Here is a 22,224-nt window from a genome sequence, read left to right as displayed (position 1 = left end):
AAGAGATCATTAACCTGTATTAATCTATGGCCCACCAAGGAATAGAAAATACTCTCTTTTAAGGTAAAAATAGATTGGAATACAGCCGAAGGTGTGAGAGGACGTAGAAAATTTGGTTAAAAACTGCATAAGATGTGCAGCAGATGGGAACAGACCACCAAATTTGGGACCCTTGTGGCACCAAAGAATTGTAGGGCCATGGAGTAGAATACAGGTTGATTATATTAAAACCCAAAGAGGGAATCAGTATTTATTAGTGGTAATAGATTCCTTTTCTGGCTGGATGGAGGCAATTCCCACAGGAATCATACTGCAGAGATCACTGCCAAGAAGTTGTGGAAAGTACTGTTTAGTAGATATGGGACTCCAGAAGTAATTGGTTCAGATGATGGAGCACATTTTATAGGAAAAGTAATTAAAAAATATTAAAAGCTTTAGGAGTAAAGCAACAACTACATATCTCCTACCATCCTCAATCGTCAGGGACAGTAGAAAGGATGGATCAGATTATCAAGCAAGCCCTACGCCAAGTGGTGCAAGAAACTGGCAAAGGTTGGGACAATAAATTACCAAGGGTAATTGGCAGCCATCCGGAGCAGTGATCGATTGGATACTGGCTACCCGCCTTATCAAATTCTCTTTGGAAGGTCTATGAGATTGTGGAACCCTTTATTATGAGGAGGAGGGAGAGTCTCTGTTGTCCTGGGCCTTCATCTGCAACTCCAAGGAGACAGTCCTGGGCAGGCCGCCATGATCCAAGCGGTGCCATTTCCTCCAATTCTTAGACATTTTTAAAGCAGTCCCACTGGTGTTATTTCCTTTTTTGCCAATTCTTCATTTTTTCCCAAGGACATAACAAAATTGCTTTTTGATAAACAGTTCTTTTTGACCAATTCACCTTTCAGTTCTCGCTTCGGTTGCCAAAATGCAAATCATGCACTCATGTCGAAACACACTCCAGCCAACACAGCAAAAGCCACTCATGGGGCTGGAAGTATTTCGTCGGCAAAATTGCCGAAAAGTGCTGCATTGACACAGCCTTGTCACTAAAAGTCGGTGTGGTGTAGACAAGCCCAGTGTAAATCAGGGCAGAAAAAAAGGACTGGTGCCTAAAGAGAATTCCTTTTCTTATTCCACTGTGCATCCCAAGCACCGCTGTGCTTTTCAGGCTTGGAGGGAAATGTTCCATTCTCGAAAGAATGAAAGGCCATTTGGGAAGTGATGGCCCAGAACCCTGGCAGACAAGGGCATGGATGAGGGCTGGACTCAGCCATTGGTATCAGCTGTTTCTTTTTAGTCATTCACAGGGATTTTGGATCCTGGCTGACCTGCCAGCCATCTCGTAAAACGCTTCCCTATGGCCTTTTGACACACACAGAGGTATCTCACTGCCAAGTCCCTCTCCTAGGAGGGAAGGGGGAAGGCTGCAGGGCAATCTCCCACCTCCATGCAGCCAGGAGCCAATGCTTGCCACTGCCATTCTGGAGCCTCCACATGTATGTATTGACAAATAAAATTGGCAGAATTTTAAAATATTGTGCACAGAATTTTTAATTTTTTTGGTGCTGAAAGCCCTCGGGAATATGGCATGCTGGACAGTTGTGGGGGGCTGTGAGGGGGTACTGGGCAGTGCGGGGAGTCTGTGGGTGGGAGGCCACTGGGCATAGAGATCGGGGGTGGAGATCTCTGGGTGAGGGGCCACTGGGCATGGGGGTTGCTGGGCATAAGGGGGTGGGGGGACCTGGGCAGGGCAGCGGTGTGGCAGGCACATGGGCGGTGCAGGGCTGGGGTTGGGGGCACAGTGGGAAGGGAAGTGCAGGGGTTAGGGTGAAGGTGACACTGTGGAGAGGTTGGGGTGAAGATGGCAAAATGTAGGGGTTAGGGTGCAGGGGGGGTCAAGGGTGAGTGGCAAAGGGGGTTCAGGAGGGGGAGCCCACGGGAGCCAAGGGAAAAGGCCCTTAGGCCGGCCCTGCACCCTGGTGGATATGAGAGTGGGTTTCTGCTGTCACCCTTCCCCTCTGGCATCATTTTCCTTCCCCCCTTACTCCTGCTCTTTCTCCTTTTGCTTCTCTTTCCCGCAAGTCTGGCTCAGCCCGCCCAGACAGCTCCAACTTTTGCACCAGTGCAGGTCGGGTGACCAGATGTCCCAATTGTATAGGGACAGTCCCGCTATTTGGGGCTTTTTCTTATATAGGTGCCTATTACCCCCTCCCCTGTCCTGATTTTTCACACTGGCTGTCTGGTCACCCTAGTGCTGGTAACATGAGACCAGAGATGGAGCCAGGTTGATCGCTAGGACCCAGGAGCGGCTGGGGGGCGGCTCTGGGGGGAGCGATCGCGGGGCTCAGGCCCGGCCCCAGGAAGTGACTCGCAGCCGCTGCGGGGACTCTGGCTCCCGGCGAGATCCCCGAGCCCCGGCGGCTGGTGCTGGGAGCCCGGAGCCCGGGCTGCAGCCGCGAGAGGGGAACCTCCAGCCGGGCCCTGCCCGCTGCTCCCCGGGAGCCTCTCCCAGGGCAGAGCCCCCAGCCCGGCCAGGGCCCCTTCCCGGCCCGGCCCCTGCCCCGGGGGGCCCCGCTCGGGGGGAAGGTAAGAGAGACCCGCCCCCCCCCCGTCACCCCCGGGCTGCAGGGGGCGGGTTTGGCCCCGGGCTGCTCCCCGCGGAGCCGGCTGCGATTCCCTGCCCCGGGCCTGGGAAAGCTGCCGCCAGCTCCCGGTGTGTGCGGGGCGGGGGGAGCCCGGCCGGGCCCTGCTGGGAAAGTGACGTGGGGGGGACTGAGGGGGAAGAACCGGGGTACAGGCCACGCCGGGTAGACCGGAGGGGGAAACCCAGGAAAGGGGCTGCAGAGGGGATAAAAGTTCCCCCAGATGGGCTGAGCCAGCTGCAGTGGTTGCAAAAACGTGGGGCATTGGGGCTTTTCCTCCCCCCTTTCCTAGGATTTTAGCACCCATTTCCCAGGGCCGTGTCCTTAGTCCCAGAGCATCGTAGTGCGGGGACAGGGGCGCTCTCCCCGCCATAAGATGTTACTGAGCTGTTAGAGGACACATGATCCAGTGAAACATTTACAGACACCCCCCCCCCCCCCGCACAGATCTCACGGTCACACCGGCTTTGAGTGTTTAAAAGAATCCGGGTCTCAGTTTCTGTGTCTGTGTAAAGCCGCCCAGCGCTTCATCCATGTGTCCTAGCCCCTGTCCCTCTGAGTTTGACTCCCCTTGGAATCCAGTCTGGGCAGTTTCACTCCTTTACATTAGTTCCTTCTGAAAATATTCTTTGTATTACTCTGAGCTCTTCATCCTACACTTCATTAGCATTGTGCGGAGGGACATCATTCTGCCACGGTATTCCTATTTTAATGGCATATAATCTTGGGAAATATTAATAGTTGTTCTCACATCTCACTGTGATACTGTAACAGTTCCTGTTTCTATTGCAATGTTGTAATTTGAGTTCCGTGCTGACTGATTCCATGGGCTGGTCTGAAAACTCCTTCAATTTCCTTTTGCTTTCGCCAGTTCTTACTTTGTCTCTCTATCCAGCACCCTAGTGCTTTATCCCATGTCCCATTTATGTACAGAATTTGGTTCCCAAATATTCAGTAATGGCCAGAAGTTTCAAGGTTAAAGGCACCTAGATACTTTATAATATTCCACTAGTGGCCGAAATCCTTTTAAAAATCTGTCCCTAAGGGCCTTAGAGTGTCTCCTATACAGGGCTTCTCAAAAGGAACTTTCTGTGGTATTTTTTTTTATTAAGCATAGATATGAAACCCCAAGACAGAATGACAACCCCAAGAATTCAAACCCCATGGGTTATGAACCGAACAGTCTAGAATTGAAAGAAAGAAAGAAAGAAAAAGAAAGAAAGAAAGAAAGAAAGAAAGAAAGAAAGAAAGAAAGAAAGAAAGAAAGGTTTTTCTTTTATTACCTTTTTGTGTCTGAGCCTTTGGGGTGTACTAGCTACATAGGTTTACTGCTACCCCTTCCAAAGGGTCCATACCTCTAGAATGGCTGTACAATCCTGTAACATTTGATGCCATTTTACACTTCCAGGAACATGTGATTCCCCTCCCCCACTTGCAATTGAAAATTGATTTTAAAACCTTATTTCTGTAAGTAACCCTCCATCCTGCACTCTTGGAAGTACCCACTTGACTTTTCTCTGACTTCATTTATTGCATCATCGATGTGGATTTTTCTACCACATTGTTTGTACTTCTAATGGCCTATTTAAGTTCCCAGCCCTTTATGGATACATTTCAGGGATGTTCTTCCTTCTGGCACATGTACCGATTTGTATGGCCAAAGTCAAATAATTTTTAAATGGAATTGCTCTGTTTCTCCTTTGCATTGGTCAGCCCGGGGGACACTGTGCTGACCTCACCCTTTCCTTTATGTTTTCGCAGTGGACTAGCTAATGCGGGTTAATTGCCCCATGGTAAATACGCCCATTTTCTTATAGATGCAGACTCTACAGCTGATTCCGATGGTAAATGACCCATTATTGTTCATGGCCTGAAAACTCTGATCCTGATTGTGTGACTACTACTCCTGTTCCTTTGCCAAGCGCGGCCTCTGAATGTCTGTGCCTGTTTGTGGAGGCATCATGGAAAAGAAATGAAAACATTTAAAACTAAAGAATTAGCACTCTGCCGCCACCACCACCAATTTCCCACATTCCCTTTCCTTTATTTCCTCACAGCTTGTCTGCATGGTCTGATGCTAACAGTGTAAAGTTAATGCAAATAAATCCCAGGGCTTCAAACCCCTGTGTGGACGCTCTCATTCAGAAGTAAGCTGGCCTTAATTTCGACAGTGGCAGTCAGGGCAACCACAGACAAGTGCAGGAGACCTTCCTCCCAATACTGTAAATAGTCAGGCCTTAGATGTGGATTTTTCTACCACATTGTTTATACTTCTAATGGCCTATGTTTTACCATTTTTGTTGTGATTCATTTCAGGGATGTTCTTCGTTTTGACACGTGTACTGGTTTGTACGGCCAAAGTCGAAGAATTTTTAAAATGAATTGTTCTATGTGTCCGTTGCCTTGGTCAGGCCGGGGGACACAGTGTGCTGGCCTCACCCTTTCCTTTGTTTTCACAGAGGGCTAGCTAATGCAGGGGAGGTACCCCATGGGAATAACACCCATTTTCTTATAGACACAGACTGTGCTGCTGACTCTGATGTTAAATGACCCGTTATTGTTCATGGGCTGAAAACTCTGATACTGAGTGTGTGTCTCCTAATTCTGCTCCTGTGCCAGGTGCTGCCTCTGAATGTCTGCGTCCATTTGTGGGGGTGTCACGGAAAACAAATTAAATCTTTTAAAAGTAAAAGAATTAGCAGAGTCTCCCCCAGCCCCCCTAACCAATTTCTCTTATTCCCTTCCCTTTACTTCTTCAGGGCTTGTCTGCGTGGTCTGATGTTAAAGGTGTGAAGTTAATCCACATGAATTCCAGAGCTTTAAATCCATATGTGGACGCTCTCATTCAGAAGTCACGTGGCCTTAATTTTGACTTTGGCAGTCAGGACAGCCACAGACCAGTGCCGGAGACCTTCCCCCCCAACACTATAAATGATCAGGTCTTTGATCACTTTTTGAATATTTTTCAAGTATTGTATAGTCCAAGTGTAACCCACATGCGATTTTGCAAGTCCAAAGAGAAGCAGTGGGGCGATGATCTCATCTTCCCTGAATGTTCCCTTGTGTAGAAACGCCATTAGGATATTTCCCAGGTATCAGCTTTGGTCTGACAGAATTTCAGTGAGGTGGAAATGTAAGGTGATCTCACTCCTCTTCTCTCTCCTGCAAAGGACAGGACACCCTTCATGAGCAGGAGGGTGAAGGTCAGATAGTGTCATGGCAGATCCTGCTGTGAGCATGGAGAGTGTTGGCCTGGCTGCTCGGTGATCCCCTTTGTAAGGAACATAGCCCAAATGGCGGCACTCTTGTCCCATGGGGGAGAACTATAAAGACTCCTTTGATCTCTTGCCCTGGTGAGAGTGTGCCCTGAGGGAGACACACTGCACCAGAGTCCTCCCTGGCTTCATTCAGAGCCGTTCCAGAGCATGGAGACTGTGAATGTCCTGAACACCTATCTCCCTCCAAGCTCTGATTGCCTCAGCTCTCAGATGAGTAAAGAAGGAGTGGCCGTTGACAGGTGCCATGTGCCCAATGAAAACATCCGATGTAGCTTTGGAAACAAATACAGAGCATGTCTGATAACTGCCCCACCCTACTTCTGGATGCTTTGGAGCAAGATCAGCCCTGTGCTGAGACACAGCATGACAATGTGTGAAGTGAGCTCAGTATATTTTTGTTACACCTGCCAGACTGTGCCTCACACCTTTGTGAGCATCACACTCACAGACTCACCGACATGACCATCCTCACAGGGGCGGCCCATCCATATAGGCGAACTAGGCGGTCGCCTAGGGTGCCAAGTTAAAAGGGGCACCAAATTTGAGGGAAAAAATAAAATAAAAAAAAAATTAAAAAACCCCGAAAAAGATGAAAAAAATACAAATAAAATAACAAAGATGTCATTATTTCAATTCCTGTTCGTGTACGGAGGGAATATGAATTATAATTCATTTCTCTACATTTCTGAGAATTTATTAATGTCAAATATTTTATTTACTGCAAAAATAATTAATATTTCAGCAATTTTTTTTCCAATTTGCGATATAGGGTCAAGATGACCCACTCCGCAATTTTGATAAGCAATAACTCAGCCACAATGAAACACTTCCACCAGCTGCAAGAGCTGCAATGCTAGTGACACCTAACTGGAATATACATCAAGGTCGCATACCCAGAAATTCATGTAGAGCGGAGATATTGAGAGTTGATACATGTCAAACGGTCATTTTAACACATCACAGGTAGATGGTTAAGAATTGAGCGAATACTGTGGAAAATTGTGTTTCTTGGTGCCAAAGAATAAAGAATAACGTCTTTCAGCATTATAAATCCAAAATGTGAGTATCTTTAAGCGTTGTTAAACCTTAGCGTTATTATCGAGCTGTATAATTATGAACTTTTCTTTGTTATAACTGGTTCACATGTAATAAATAAGGTCCATAAAAGAAAAGTAACAGTGTTAATGCTTAATAAACTATGAAAGTCATGATGTCACCCTCCAAGCGGGTAACCGTGAGGAAGGGGATTACTTTCCAAACAACGAGTGTTGGGTTATAACGTCAAAAAAGGTCATTTGTTTCCATGTACATGTAAATGCTGTAACTAACTGTTTTAATAGGTAAGTGAGTGTATGTTACTAATCACTGAACCTTTAAGCAGTGAAAAGACGTGTTGGGATGGCTGCAATGTGGTTTAAATCGCTAACCATGTGGTGGGTGTGTCAGCCATCCTTAACGCTATCATGCTTGCAGTCGGGAGCACAGTACATAACAATATTCAAATGTCCCATGGCGGAAAGAGGAAAAAGAAAACTCTCAGGAGCTGAGTATTGGAAATGAAAGGCTGAGATGAAAAAGGACCAAGCAAAACAGCAGGGATCCTTCCAGAAATATCTTCTCTTTAATCCAAATAAAGATGGAAGCAGTTCACAGCATCGAGGTAAAGAACTTTTACTTGGAGAGGAGGTTAGTTCACATCGGCATGAAAGCAGTTTGGAACATGAAGATGACGGAAACTTACTTCTAGATGAAGGCAGCTCACAGCATCAGACTGATATGGAAGTGGAGAAAATTTATTCACCTTCAGAGAGACATGCAGAAATTGAAATAAATGAAGTAGAAGGAAGAAAGGATGAGGAAATTACAAACAATTTACAGTATGGGGAGCCAGTTTCATTGCCCACATGTGATGACTGGGTGCGGCAAATTCTCGTGGAACATGGACCCGAACAAGTTCATGAATTTCCCTTCCGTAAGGATGGAAATAAAAGAAAATTCTCTGCTCAGCATTACAAGAGGAAACTCATTAAGGGGGAAGAAATTCATCAAAACTTGTTACAATATTCAGTGCCGAAAGACTCTGTGTTTTGCTTTTGCTGCAAGTTGTTTAGAAATCAAGCAATTGGTACACCACTTACTAAAAAAAGAAAAGGAGTACTTGTGGCACCTTAGAGACTAACAAATATATTTAGTTTCTAAGGTGCCACAAGTACTCCTTTTTGCAAATACAGACTAACACGGCTGCTACTCTGAAACCTGTCACTTACTGAGAATGGTTCGAAGGACTGGAAAAACATATCTTCAATTCTCTCTTCACATGAAAGAAGTACAGAACATTTGCAATGTTTTCACAATTGGAAAGAACTTGAATTATGATTGAAAAAAGGAAAAACTATCAATGAAGAGAATTTATGTGTGATCAAGGAAAAAGAAGAATATTGGCAACAAATATTAGAGCGTCTCATTGCTTTAGTGAGATTTCTCAGTGGGCAAAATTTAGCATTCTGCAGCCACGGTAGAAATGAAAAATTATAACTCCAGGTAATGGAAACTTTTTAAAATGTGTTGAATACCTAGCTTTGTTTGATCCAGTCATGAAGGAGCATCTACGTAAAATAACTGATCATGAAACACAGGTTCATTACTTAGGAAAAAATATGCAGAATGAACTGATTCAAATCCTAGCAAATGCCATTAAAAAGAAAATTGTAGAAGCTGCCCATTCTGCAAAATACTTTGCAATAATACTGGACTGTACACCAGATGTGAGTCATGTTGAACAAATGACGATCCTCATTTGTTTTGTGGACGTGGAAAAGTCTGCAGATGAAGATAATGTTGAAGTGCTCATAAAGGAACATTTTTTGGGTTTCGTACCATTGAAGGCGACGACTGCAGCATTTATGACTGAAACGATTCTACAAGAGCTTGAAACAATGTCATTATCTGTTGAAAACTTATGTGGCCAAGGCTATGAAAATGGGAGTAATATGACGGGTAAAGACAATAATGTGCAAAGGAGAATGATGGAAATCAGTCCTAGGGCCTTTTTCGTTCCTTGCAGCATGCATTCTCTGAAATTGGTTGTCAATGTTGCTGCTAGATGCTGTTTGGAGGCAAGCAGTTTCTTGGACCTGGTGCAATGTGTTTATGTGTTTTTTCTCAGGCTCAACATGTTGTTGGTATATTCTGACTTGCCATGTGAATTCTCTAACTGTGAAACCACTTAGTCAGACAAGATGGGAGAGTCGCATTGATGTTTTGAAGACTCTTCGCTATGAATTTGGAAACATTTATGATGCCCTAATTGAAATTTGTGATGATACTACCTTTACTGGATCATCTGGCAATACGGCACATCCAGATGCAGATTCTCTTGCAAATGGCCTTTCCAAGTTCAAATTTGTGACTTCACTTATTTTGTTGTATAATATCCTTTTCGAGATTAACCTCAGTAGTAAGCAGCTTCAGGAAAAGAACCTGAACATACACTCTGCTATCAAAAACTGCAGAAAACTAAAAATATTCTGGAGGAATTCAGAAATGATGAAGGGTTCAAAAGAACACTGGTAAATTCTCTCAAGCTTGCTGAAGAAATAGACTTTCTGACAGAATTTGAACCAGAGCCAGTTCGCATTTGGCAAAAGAAACAGCAGTTTTCGTCCGAAGGATGAGACACACCCATTCAGAACCCAAAACAAAGGTTCAAAGTGAATTTCTACTTCACAGTCCTTGATACTGTTATTCACTCGGTTGACGAAATATTTCAACAGATGCAGCAGCTAGAGTCAGTATTTGGCTTTCTATATGATATCCACAGCTTGCAAAAGAAAACAGCAAAACAGATAAGAGAATTTTGTATAAAACTGGAGTCGGCATTGACTCATGAAAATTCAAAAGACATTGATGCTACAGATTTGTGTAGTGAGCTTCAGGATTTTTCAAGAGGACTTAGGAAACATTCCACTCCTGCAGAAGTACTGAACTTTGTTTATGAAAATAAACTCTGACAGTTTTCCAAACATCTTTATAGCTCTACGCATTCTTTTAATTTTGCCAGTTTCCGTAGCTAGTGGGGAATGTAGCTTCTCAAAGTTAAAATTGATAAAAAAAAATCTGCATTAAATATGGTGCAAGAGAGACTTGCTGGACTTTCAACAATGTCTATAGAGCATGAAATAGCTGGAAAACTATTTCTAAGGGTATGTCTATGGGTAGTGATCGCTCTATCGGGGGTCGATTTATCGCGTCTAGTCTAGTCGCGATAAATCAATCCCCGATCGCTCTGCCGTCGACTCCGGTGCTCCACCGCCACGAGAGGTGGAAGCGGAGTCGACGGGGGAGCGACAGCAGTTGCCATGAAGATGCCGCGGTAAGTCAATTGAGGTATTCACTGAGCTGAAGTTGTGTACTTTACATCGAGTCCCCACTCCCCCTCCAGTTTAGACCAAGGCTAAAAGAACTAGTGTCTGAATTTTCAAAACTTAAAGCAAGAAAAGTCATGTTTTAAGAGCACAGAGTGTTTCTTATTCAGAGTGTTTTGTAAATACAGGTTAAAGTTCATTGAAGAGTTTTCTTACTTCTTTCTATATTGGATGTGGTGGTAATGGCAGTTAAAGCAGGATTGCGTAATGGATGATTTTGGAGTTGTAATAATAAAAATTAACATTTTTAATACATTTTTATTTGAAATCAGAATGAAATATCTAGCTGTCATGTACAAATCTATTCTGAAAAATTCGTGTCTCTGTTTTATCTGATCTCAGAAACATTAGTTGGACAGAAGGACAAACCGAATAATTAAGCCTCTGTTTAAAAGAAAACGCTTAAAAAATGTTAAAAGGAAAAAAGGGGCAAAATGTTTCCCAGTTTACCAAAAACCTCAGCCTAGATCTGCCGTGGGCGTTTGGGGGTGGGGGCGCCGATTGCATGGTTCGCCCAGGGCACCAGTTGCTGGCAGCTAGTCTAGGGCCGCCCCTACATCCTCATGTACAACAGGGGTAACAGACAATGCTGTCTGTCTAAGTTACATTTCCCTGGCAGAGCCTAGTTACAAGGGAAATATCCACGGGCAACCCCCTCCCTTCCCGCATACGCACTGCTCCCAGCTTCCATTGGATTATCTTAAAAAGAGACAAACTCATGATCTTTGGGGCTCTGATTCCTGAGTGTTCAGGGCTGCCCTTGGTCTTGGTCTGATTTCCAGGCAGGTTTTAGACCTCAGCCACACCGGAGTCAGACCGGAGTCACTGCTGACTCTGGCAGGGGGTGAGTGCAGATGGGCCAATGGGATCAGCCTCCACCTGCCTGTCCCTGGAGGCTGCCAGGGGAGTCCAGGGCAGCTCATTCTTCAGGTGTTGCCACCATAGGGCTCTGGCTATTGCTAAGGGAGAGGGGTTTACACTGCAATGGGGGACAATCCCTCAAAATGGCCCCTTTGATTATGCTCTTTTTCTAGCATTTGGCTTAAAGATGCTGTTACTGGGAGGGTCTAAAGAGCCTGGGGGTAATCAGGGTGTGACATGGACTGAAGCCCCTTCTGTAACCTCCCCCATCGCCCCTCTCGCCCAGACAGACTGAGGAATCACATCCACGTTTTGCTCCAGATCGTCCCATCTTCCAGGAGACAGGGAAGGGAAATGGCTGTGATGGAGCCAGCTCAGGTAGGGGATTTTCAGGGAGTTGCTGGGCAGGGGGAGGGAGAGGCAGGGAGAAGACAGGGTGTGAGAAACCTGCTGATTTTCTGAGTAGGACCATTGGTGATGGGGAGGGAGGGACATTCGCCCATTGTGAAAACAGGACACAACCCCCCTGCACAGGGCTGGAGCCTGAACCCACTAGCCAGAGGCTGCTGGGAAATAAAAAGGCAAGCTCTTAGGATTCCTGTCCCCTTCCCTGCTCAGAGCTCTGCTTCCCGTCTCAGCCTGTGACTGGCAGGCATGTGGGAAATTAGAAGACCCTGCCCTGCTCCGTATGCTGGGGGGACAGGGAGCTCTCACCTACTCGCCACCCCCTGAAGCCTCCTGGCTGCTCTGAGCAGGGTGGGGGTGGGATTCTTCTACTCTGGCCTTCCCAGAGCTTCACTTTTTTTTTTCCTTTCCTGTGAACAGCAGGATTGTGGCTGGGGCAGCAGGTGTTGATTGGGGGACTCTTGTTGTTTCAGATGCTGGTGACCTTCGAGGAGGTGGCTGTGTATTTCACCCAGGGGCAGGGGGCTCTGCTGGACCCCACTCAGAGAGCCCTCTACAGGGACATCATGCAGGAGAACTACGAGACGGTGACCTCGCTGGGTAAGGGATTCCCGTCCCCTTGGTTATTAGAATCCATTGAGTTTGTATGTATGAATCTCGTCAGGTTCTTCCCTCGTCAGTTAGATCAAAGGGGAATGTTTTGCATAATGAACAGTTGCCCTGTGCGAGAGACTTGCATCTCCATGCCCTCTCCAGTGAGACATGCTGTCAGAACTTAATGGACATGCTAGCTCATCCCCACCCCTCCATCTTTCAAAGGGGCAGAATTCATTCGTTGTCCTTTCTGTATTGATCCCATTCACACACACAATCCTTGTTTACCTCCCTTCTTGGGAATAGCTCCAGCTGTTGGGAAGGCTTAGAAGTAGGCAGGGGTTTAACACCAGAGCTGCGTGTGTGTCAGCAAGACCCCTAGACTGCGCAGATCCTGGGAACACCTAGTGAGAATGTAAAAATTCCCCTCACCTCCGCAGACATCTGCCTCTCCCAAGGGGGCTTAGCGACCATGTTTCTGTCCTCTTGGGTTCCATGTTCCCCAGCAGAGCACAGGGACAGGTTCCGCTCACAGAATGTCCTTCGTGACAGATGCGCTCTCAATCCTCCATGCACCCTGATCTGGTCTGATTTTCCTTCCCCCCCGCATAGGATTCTCCCTTCCCAAACCTGAGCTCATCTCCCGCCTGGAACGAGGGGAAGAGCCGTGGGTCCCGGATCTCCAGGCCTGCGAGGAAAGAGAGAGCCTGAGAGGGGCCCGCACAGGTAAGGACTGACACTGAAATCATCTGGGGAATGAAGAAAAAGTTGAGAATCCTTAAAATGTGTTGTGAGTAAGCACCCTCAGTTCTTCCTCATGTCACCCAAGGCAGCACTGTAGTCAGCAGATATTGCTCACGGCTTTCCACCTGTCCTGTTAGCTGCAGGAGTTTCCATTCTGTCTCTCCTTCCCTGTGAGTGTTTGTGTGGGATGTGGAGGCAAAATCCAATTGCTCAGTATTCGCAACTGTAGTGTGTCGCGTTTTCCCTCGGTGCTATTCTTCTTTCTCCCCAGGACAATGACTCCTGTCTGAATTGTCTCTTTCCTGGCAGGTGATGAGCGAGTGAGTGAAAACAAGGAGGAGAATGATCATGAGGAAGTTCCCGGGGAAGTGGAACCACAGGGGACCTCTGTGCAAAGAGCTGAAGGGAATTTTTCCCAATGCTGGCAACAGGGAGAAGCCTGGGGAAATTGGCACAGGTCAGAGAGGCTGCAGGGAAACCACCCAAGGAAGAAAGTGGATGAATTTATTAAATGTGGGGGAGGACACAAGGATCCCATAACCCAGCAGACAATTTCCAAGGAAGACAAAAGCTATGAATGCCTCACTTATGGGGAAGGATTCATTCTGAGATCACATCAGACAATCCATATTGGAGAGAAACCACTTCAATGCTTGGACTGTGGGGAAAGCTTCAATAATCGCTCAGCCCTGAATAACCATGGGAGAAGCCACAGAAGAGAGAAACCCTCTCAATGCCTCGAGTGCGGGAAATGTTTCATTTGGAAGTCAGAACTAATTAGACATCAGCTAAGCCACACAGGAGAGAGACCCCATAAGTGCTTAGACTGTGGGAAAAGTTTCAACTGGAAATCAGTCCTTGTTAATCATCAGGCAATCCACACAGGAGAGAGACCCCATAAGTGCTTGGATTGTGGGAAAAGTTTCAGTCGGAGGTCAGTCCTTGTTAATCATCAGAGAATCCACACAGGGGAGAGACTCCACAAGTGCGTGGACTGTGGGATAAGTTTCACATGGAGGTCAGATCTTATTAATCATGAGAGAATCCACACAGGAGAGAGACCCCACAAGTGTTTAGACTGTGGAAAAAGTTTCACACGGAGGTCAATCCTTGTTAAACATCAGGCAACCCACACAGGAGAGAAACCCCATAAGTGTTTAGACTGTGGGAAAAGTTTCACACGTATGTCAGACCTTGTTAGACATCAGTCAATCCACATAGGAGAGAGATCCCACAAGTGCTTGGACCATGGGGAAATTTCACACAGAGATCACACCTCATTAAACATGAGAGAATCCACACAGAATCTAAACTTCTCTGACACAGGGACAGAAGGTGTTAAGGAAATTGCATGTAATTGACCTAGAGTCAACCTTTAGAGACATGTTAGAAATGTGTGTCCTCATTAGATAAACTAGAGCTTCAAAGGGTAAACGTGTATTGTTAAAGACATGGAAGAAGATGGTAACTGTAATAGTTGTTGTTTAGCAATATCTTGTTAGAGGTTAACAGTGGAAATAAACGGTTCCTGTCTAGGGCTGTATTCTGTGAATTCAGAGATCAAAAGGGAATATTAACATTTAGATAAAACTTGGTTGTAATAATGTCACTGTTTGTCTCCTGAAAATTTGTCATAAACTGTCTATGAACTGCTTTATGGAGAATCACCTGATGTTAATCCATGTAATTAATTACCAGTGATCTTTAGAAAATAGAAGGTTACTTCAAAAGCCTATTGTTCAGCCAAGGACTGTGTGCTGTCGTGACGCTGCAAAGATGATCCTTTCTTCTCTGATCTGCCTAACCTGTATATGGGGGGGGGGAGTGTGAATCGGAAGACGGAGATCTCCAGTCCCATCTGGACCGCCCTGACATTGAAATTGGACATTGGACTAGAACTTGATGAAATGATTCTGTAAAGGACTCTTTGCAATTCTAAAGCATCAGCTGTACAATGAAACTGAGCTAAGGACTCTATGCATGTCTCTGTGTATAATGATCTTTTCACCAGCACACTGATTTCGTGAGCTGTAGCTCACGAAATCTTATGCGCAAATAAATTGGTTAGTCTCTAAGGTGCCACAAATCCTCCTTTTCTTTCTTCTTTTAATAAATCTTAGTTGAGTCAATAAGAATTGGCTGTAAGCGTGTATTTGGGTAAGAACTGAAGTATTCCTTAACTTGGTGGATAATGTATAGGATCCTTTGGGATTGGTGGAACTTTTTAATGTGATGAATAAGATTTTCAGCAGTCCCCATCATGTTGCAGTGGGCTGTCTGGGAGGGAGCCCGAGGCGGGGTTGCTTTAAGGGAGCTGTGCTTTGGCCTCTGTGTAGCAGTACGGTATTGTAGAAGCTGCTTTGTTGCTGGCTTGGTGAATCTAAGTACTGGAATAGCCACCAGTTTTGAGGATTGTCGGCCCCATTCTTTGCAGTTTGCCCTAACTGAGCGATCTCATTGTGGCCACCCGGGATCCAGGTCACAACTTCATAAATGCCTTGCCTGTGGGGAAAGTTTCATTCAGCCATCGTGGCTCCCAACCCCCTGTGGATGGGGGGGGATGCCCTGCATTTCCCCAGCCCACGGTGGCGGGGGGCGGGGGGAAATCCCCTGCTGCTCCGCAGCCACTTCGGGTGGTGGGGAAACACCTCCGCAGCTCACAAGCCACCACTGGGCACATGCCACCTGGCCTGGCTGCTCCCTCTTTACTCACCTGAGAGCTGAGGCAATCAGAGCTTGGACAGGAGACAGGTGTTTAGGACAGTCAGCATCTCCATGCTCTGGAACGGCTCTGAATGAAGCCAGGCAGGACTCTGGTGCAGTGTGTCTCCCTCAGGGCACATTCTCACCAGGGCAAGAGATCAGAGGAGTCTTTATAGTTCACTCCCATGGGACAAGAGTGTGGCCACTTGGTCTATGTTCCTGATAAAGGGGATCACCAAGTAGCCAGGCCAATGCTCTTCGTGCGCACAGCAGGATCTACCATGACACTATCCAGCCTTCGCCCTCCTGCTCATGAAGGATGTCCTGTCCTTTGCAGGAGAGAGAAGAGGAGCATGTGGGTTACACCTGGACTATAGAATACTTTAAAAATGTTCAAGAAGTGATCAAAGATCTGATGATTTATAGTGCTGGGGGGGAAGGTCTCCTGCACTGGTCTGTGGCTGTTCTGACTGCCAATGTCAAAATTAAGGCTACCTTACTTCTGAATGAGATCATCCACACGGGGGTTTAAAGCTCTGGAATTCATGTTGATTAACTTAACACCTTTAAGATCAGACCACAAAGACAAACCCTGTAGAAGTAAAGGGAAGGGAATAAGAGAAATTGGTTAGGGGGGCTGGGGGAGGCCACTAGTTGCATATTAAAAAATATCTAGGTGCCTTGAACCTTGAAATTTCTGGCCATTAGTGAATATTTGGGAACCAAGTTCTATACACAAATGGGACATGAGAAAAAACACTAGGTGCTGGACAGAGAGAGAAAATAACAATTGGCTAAAGCAAAGGAAATTGAAGGAGTTTTCAGACCAGCCCATGTAATTAGTCAGCACTGAACTCAAATTACAACATTGCAACAGAAACAGGAACTGGTACAGTGTCACCGTGAGATGTGATCAGAACTATTAATATTTCCCATGATTATTTGCCATTAAAAATAGGAATTCCAGGGCACAGTGACATCTCTTCCCCAACGCTAATGAAGTTTAGGATTTAGAGCTTGGAATAATAAAAACGAGTATTTTTATAAGGAACGAGTCAAGGAGTGAAACTGCCCAGACTGGATTCCAAGGGGAGTCAAGCTCAGAGGGACAGGGACAGGGGCTAGGACACATGGATGAAGCGCTGGGCGACTTTACGCAGACACAGAAACTGAGACCCGGATTCTTTTAAACACTCAAAGCAGGTGTGACAGTGAGATCTGTGTGTGTGTGTGGGGGGAGGGGGGGCTCCTGTAAATATTTCACTCGATCAAGTCCCCTCTAGCATTTCAGTTACATCTTACACAGGGGGGAGAGCAGCCCTGTCCAGGCACCGTGATGCACTGGGCCTAAGGACACGGCCCTGGGAAAAGGGAGCTGAGATCCTGGGAAAGGGGGGAGGAGAAACCCCAGTCCCTATTTTTGCAACTCCTGCAGCTGGCTCAACCCATCTGGGGGCAAACTTTATTCCCTCTGCCACCCCTCATTCCTGAGTTCCCACCTCCGCCCAGCCTGGCAGGGCCTGTGCCCCTGCTCTCACCCCCCTCTGCTCCCCACGTGTCTCTGTCCCGGGCGCCCCGCACACACCGGGGGCTGGCGGCAGCTTTCCCGGGCCCGGGGCAGGGAATCGCAGCCGGCTCCGCGGGGAGCAGCCCGGGGCCAAACCCGCCCCCTGCAGCCCGGGGGTGCCGGGGGGGGGCGGGTCTCTCTTACCTTCCCTCCGAGCGGGGCCCCCCGGGGCAGGGGCCCTGGCCGGGCTGGGGGCTCTGCCCTGGGAGAGGCTCCCGGGGAGCAGCGGGCAGGGCCCGGCTGGAGGTTCCCCTCTCCCGGCTGCAGCCCGGGCTCCGGGCTCCCAGCACCAGCCGCCGGGGCGCGGGGATCTCGCCGGGAGCCAGAGTCCCCGCAGCGGCTGCGAGTCACTTTCTGCGGCCGGGCTGAGACCTGCGATCGCTCCCCCCAGAGCCGCCCCCCAGCCGCTCCCGGGTCCTAGCGATCAACCCACCGAAGGATCAGCATCCCTGTGCCCGGCTCCTGTTACACTCACAGGCTCCGGGGTCACAAGGGACCATCATGAGCATCTACCTCCGGAAACACAAACAGCCACCTCCTCGTTAGTATAGTGGTGAGTATCCCCGCCTGTCACGCGGGAGACCGGGGTTCGATTCCCCGACGGGGAGTGTAGTTCATTTTTGATGGAACAAGGAGCAATGGTCTCAAGTTGCAAGGGGGACATTTGATATTTGGAAATACTAGTTCACTCGGAGGATGGTGAAGCACTGAAATGCTAGGGAGGTGGTGGAATCTCCAGCCTTAGAGGTTTTTAAGATCCGGCTTGACAAAGCCCTGGCTGGGATGATTTAGTTGGGGTTGGTCCTGCTTTGAGCAGGAGATCGGACTAGATGACCTCCTGAGGCCTCTTCCAACCTTAATCTTCTATAAGGTGACCAGATGTCTTGATAAAATCGGGACTGTCCTGATATTTAGTTGTTTGTCCTGCATCCTGTCCGATGTACGGTCGGGACACCATTTATCCCGATATTTTGCTTCGGTGGCACTCTGTTTTTTTTTTTTTTTTTTTGCTTGGGGTGGCAAAAAACTTAGAGCAGGCCCTGGTGGTGGTGGTGGGGGGGGGGTGAGCCTGTTGCTGCCCCCCCATGTGTCCTGATATTTTGTTCTTGTCATCTGGTCACCCTAATCTTCTATGATTCCATCACCAAATTTTTCATTGCCTCAGGCCTGGTCTACACTACAAGTGTATGTCAGATTTAGCAGCGTTAAATCTGAATTAACCCTGCACCCGTCCACACAACAAAGCCATTTTTTCGACATAAAGGGCTCTTAAAACCGATTTCTGTACTCCTCCCCAACGAGGGGATTAGCACTGAAATCGACATTGCTGTTTCGAATTAGGATTAGTGTGGATGCAATACGAAGGTATTGGCCTCTGGGAGCTATCCCACAGTGCACCATTGTGACCACTCTGGACAGCACTCTGAACTCGGATGCACTGGCCAGGTGTACAGGAAAAGCCCCGGGAACTTTTGAAACTCATTTCCTGTTTGGCCAGGCGAGCTCATCAGCACAGGTGACCATGCAGTCCCAGAATCAAAAAAGAGCTCCAGCATGGACCGAACAGGAGATACTCGATCTGATCGCTGTATGGGGAGAGGAATCCGTGCTATCAGAACTAAGTTCCAAAAGACGAAATGCCAAAACATTTCAAAAAATCTCAGAGGCCATGAGGGACAGAGGCTACATCAGGGATGCAACACAGTGCCCCGTGAAACTTAAGGAGCTCAGACAAGCGTACCAGAAAACCAAAGAATCAAACGGACGCTCTGGGACAGAGCCCCAGACATGCCGCTTCTACGCTGAGCTGCATGACATTCTAGGGGGGGCCGCCACCACTACCCCACCCCTGTCCGTGGACTCCGAGGATGGGATACTCTCCACCATGGCTGAGGATTTTGCAGATGGGGAAGATGAGGAGGAGGAGGACGAGCTTGGGGAGAGCACACAGCACACTGTTCTCCCCGACAGCCAGGATCTTTTTATCACCCTGACTGAAATACCCTCCCAACCCAACGAAGCCGGAGAAGGGACCTCTGGTGAGTGTACCTTTTTAAATATAATACATGTTATAAAAGCGAGCATTTTTTAATGATTAAGTAGCCCTGAGGACTTGGGATGCATTCGTGGCCAGTACTGCTACTGGAAAAGTCTGTTAACATGTCTGGGGATGGAGCAGAAATCCTCCAGGGACATCTCCATGAAGCTCTCCTGGGGATACTCTAAAAGCCTTTGCAGAAGGTTTCTGGGGAGGGCAGCCTTATTCCATCCTCCATGGTAGGACACTTTACCATGCCATGCTAGTAGCAAGTAATCTGGTATCATTGCGTGACAAAGCCTGGCAGCATATGGTCCCGGTGTTTGCTGGCATTCAAGCAACATCCATTCTTTATCTCTCTGTGTTATCCTCAGGAGAGTGATATCGTTCATGGTAACCTGGTTGAAATAGGGGAATTTGATTAAGGGGACATTCAGAGTGGCCATTCCGACTGAGCTGTTTGCCTCTGGCTGAAAAGAAATCCTCCCTGCAGTTAACCACATGGTGGGAGGGGGGGCCATTGGCACTGAGCTGTTCGCATTTGGCTAGCAGGGATCTTCCCTGATACCAGCCAGGCGGTGGGGGTAGGGGAAAAGCGATCATCCCAGAGAATTGGATGGGGAGAGGGGGTTAGTTTGGTTTCTGCTGCTGCACGTTGACAGGAAAACTGCAACAGTAAATGGCCAACTCAACGGGCTTTGCTTGGTATGGGAAAGGAGGGGGCTGCTGTTATGAAGGTTGCAGAAGCTGAAAGACTATGGCTTACCATGGCCGCCTGCAAGCCAAATTCTGTTGCCCGGCCCTGCATGTGTGATCTCTAACACCAAAGCCACAGGCACTCAATATAAGAAGCAAAATGCGACCTTGTACCAAAATCACATGTGCTGTGTAATGTGAATAGTGTTGTTCACCGTGAAAGAGTATAGCCATTGTTCTGTAAAATGTATCTTTTTAAATACTTCACTCCCTTTTTTTCCTCCAGCAGCTGCAAATGTTTCAAGCCTCCCTCCTCCGTCCCAGAGGCTATCTCAGATAAGGCGGCGAAAAAAACGCACACACGATGACATGTTCTCTGAGCTCATGCAGTCATCCGGCACTGACAGAGCTATGTGGAGGGACACAATAGAATAGTACAGGATGGTGGCCGATGAACGTGAGGATAGGTGACTGCAGGAAGATCAGAGGAGGCATGAGGAAATGCTGGGGATACTGCGGGATCAAATGGACATGCTCCGATGTCTGGTGGAGGTTCAGGAACGGCAGCAGGATCACAGACTGCTGCTGCAGACCCTGCTTAACCTCCTCCCTCCTCCCCAAGTTCCATAGCCTCCTCACCCAGATGCCCAAGAACGTGTCGGGGGAGGCTCCGGGCACCCAACCATTCCACCCCAGTGGACAGCCCAAGCAACAGAAGGCTGGCATTCAACAAGTATTAAAGTGGCCTTTTCCTTCCCTCCTACCCTCCTCCCACACCCCACCGGGCTACCTTGAGAGTTATCTCCCTATTTTTATAATCAATTAATAAAGAATACATGTTTTTTAAATGATAGTGACTTTATTTCCTTTGCAAGCAAGCTATGATCGAAGGCGGGAGGGTGGGTGGCTAACAGGGAATTAGAGTCAACCAAGGGGCGGGTTTTCATCAAGGAGAAACAAACAGAAGTGTCACACAGTACCCTGGCCAGTCATGAAACTGGATTTCAAAGCTTCTCTGATGCGCACCACTTCCTGCTGTGCTCTTCTAACTGCCCTGGTATCTGGCTGCGTGTATTCAGCGGCCAGGTGATATGCATCAACCTCTCACCCCGCCATAAACATCTCCCCCTTACTCTCACAGATATTGTGGAGCACACAATAAGCAGCAATAACAATGGGAATATTGGTTTCACTGAGGTCTGAGCAAGTCAGTAAACTGCGTCAGCGACCCTTTAAAAGTCCAAATGCACATTCTACCACCATTCTGCACTTGCTCAGCCTATAGTTGAACAGCTCCTGACTACTGTTCAGGGTGCCTGTGTACGGCTTCATGAGCCATGGCATTAAGGGGTAGGCTGGGTCCCCAAGGATAACTATAGGGATTTCAGCATCCCCAATGGTTATTTTCTGGTCTGGGATGTAAATCCCTTCCTGCAGCCATTTAAACAGACCAGAGTTCCTGAAGACGCGAGCGTTATGAACCTTTCCCGGCCATCCCACATTGATGTTGGTGAAACGTCCCTTGTGATCCATCAGTGCTTGCAGCACCATTGAAAAGTACCCCTTGCGGTTTATGCCCTGGTGGTCCGGTCCCAAGATAGGGATATGCGTTCCGTCTATAGCCCCACCATGGTTAGGGAATCCCATTGCAGCAAAGCCATCTAGTATGACCTGCACCTTTCCCAGAGTCACTACCTTTGGTAGCAGCAGCTCAGTGATTGCATTGGCAACTTGCATCACAGCAACCCCCACAGTAGATTTGCTCACTCCAAATTGATTACCGACTGACCGGTAGCTGTCTGGCGTTGCAAGCTTCCACAGAATTATTGCCACTTGCTTCTCAACTGTGAGGGCTGCTCTCATCTTGGTATTCTTGCGCTTCAGGGCAGGAGAAAGCAAGTCACAAAGTGCCATGAAAGTGCCCTTATGCATGCGAAAGTTTCGGAGCCACTGGGAATCATCCCAGACCTGCAACACTATGCAATCCCACCACTCTGTGCTTGTTTCCCGGGCCCAGAATCGGCGTTCCACGGCATGAGCCTGCCCCATTAACACCATGATCTCAAAATTGCGGGGAATGCGGTTTTAGAGAAAAGTGTGTTCATGTCCTCATCACCGCGCTGCCGTCGCCTCCTCGCCTGGTTTTTCTGGTGCTGGTTCTGCATACACTGCACGATAATGCGCGAGGTGTTTACAATGCTCATAACTGCTGCGGTGAGCGGAACGGGCTCCATGCTTGCTGTGCTATGGCGTCTGCTCCTGCTCGGGCAAT

General features: G+C 47.7%; 1 protein-coding gene, 1 long non-coding RNA gene and 1 other non-coding gene across 8 annotated transcripts; all 3 read left to right on the top strand.

The window, feature by feature from the left end:
• Positions 1–2,350: 2,350 nt before the first annotated feature.
• Positions 2,351–15,023, top strand: LOC125621577 (uncharacterized). 6 transcript variants are annotated; one of them, XM_075119945.1, is made up of 6 exons: positions 2,351–2,586; positions 4,460–5,581; positions 11,496–11,583; positions 12,084–12,210; positions 12,817–12,930; positions 13,258–15,023. In XM_075119945.1, exons 2-6 carry the CDS (start codon positions 5,574–5,576, stop codon positions 14,307–14,309), a joined length of 1,389 nt encoding a protein of 462 aa, XP_074976046.1. In that variant the 5' UTR covers positions 2,351–2,586; positions 4,460–5,573; the 3' UTR covers positions 14,310–15,023. The 6 variants fall into 6 exon arrangements, with proteins under 6 accessions (XP_074976046.1, XP_074976044.1, XP_074976047.1 ...); XM_075119943.1 differs by having other exon boundaries at positions 3,755–5,581; XM_075119946.1 differs by having other exon boundaries at positions 3,755–6,979.
• A 2,374-nt stretch (positions 15,024–17,397) lies between these two features.
• LOC125621619 (uncharacterized) lies at positions 17,398–20,800 on the top strand. Its single transcript, XR_012665062.1, has 3 exons — positions 17,398–17,771; positions 18,560–19,257; positions 20,239–20,800. It is a non-coding gene; the product is annotated as an uncharacterized LOC125621619 (long non-coding RNA).
• On the top strand, positions 17,755–17,826 carry TRNAD-GUC (transfer RNA aspartic acid (anticodon GUC)). Its single transcript has one exon. It is a non-coding gene; the product is annotated as a tRNA-Asp (tRNA).
• Positions 20,801–22,224: the final 1,424 nt, after the last annotated feature.

Source organism: Caretta caretta, chromosome 14, assembly GCF_965140235.1.
Source record: "Caretta caretta isolate rCarCar2 chromosome 14, rCarCar1.hap1, whole genome shotgun sequence".
Taxonomy (NCBI): domain Eukaryota; kingdom Metazoa; phylum Chordata; order Testudines; family Cheloniidae; genus Caretta; species Caretta caretta.
This window is presented reverse-complemented; position numbering and strand designations above follow the sequence as displayed.

Coding starts and splice junctions, on each gene's coding strand:
- LOC125621577 (XM_075119945.1), top strand. Junction 11,584..12,083: donor CTGTGATGGAGCCAGCTCAG/GTAGGGGATTTT, acceptor TTGTTGTTTCAG/ATGCTGGTGACCTTCGAGGA. Junction 12,931..13,257: donor CCTGAGAGGGGCCCGCACAG/GTAAGGACTGAC, acceptor CTTTCCTGGCAG/GTGATGAGCGAGTGAGTGAA.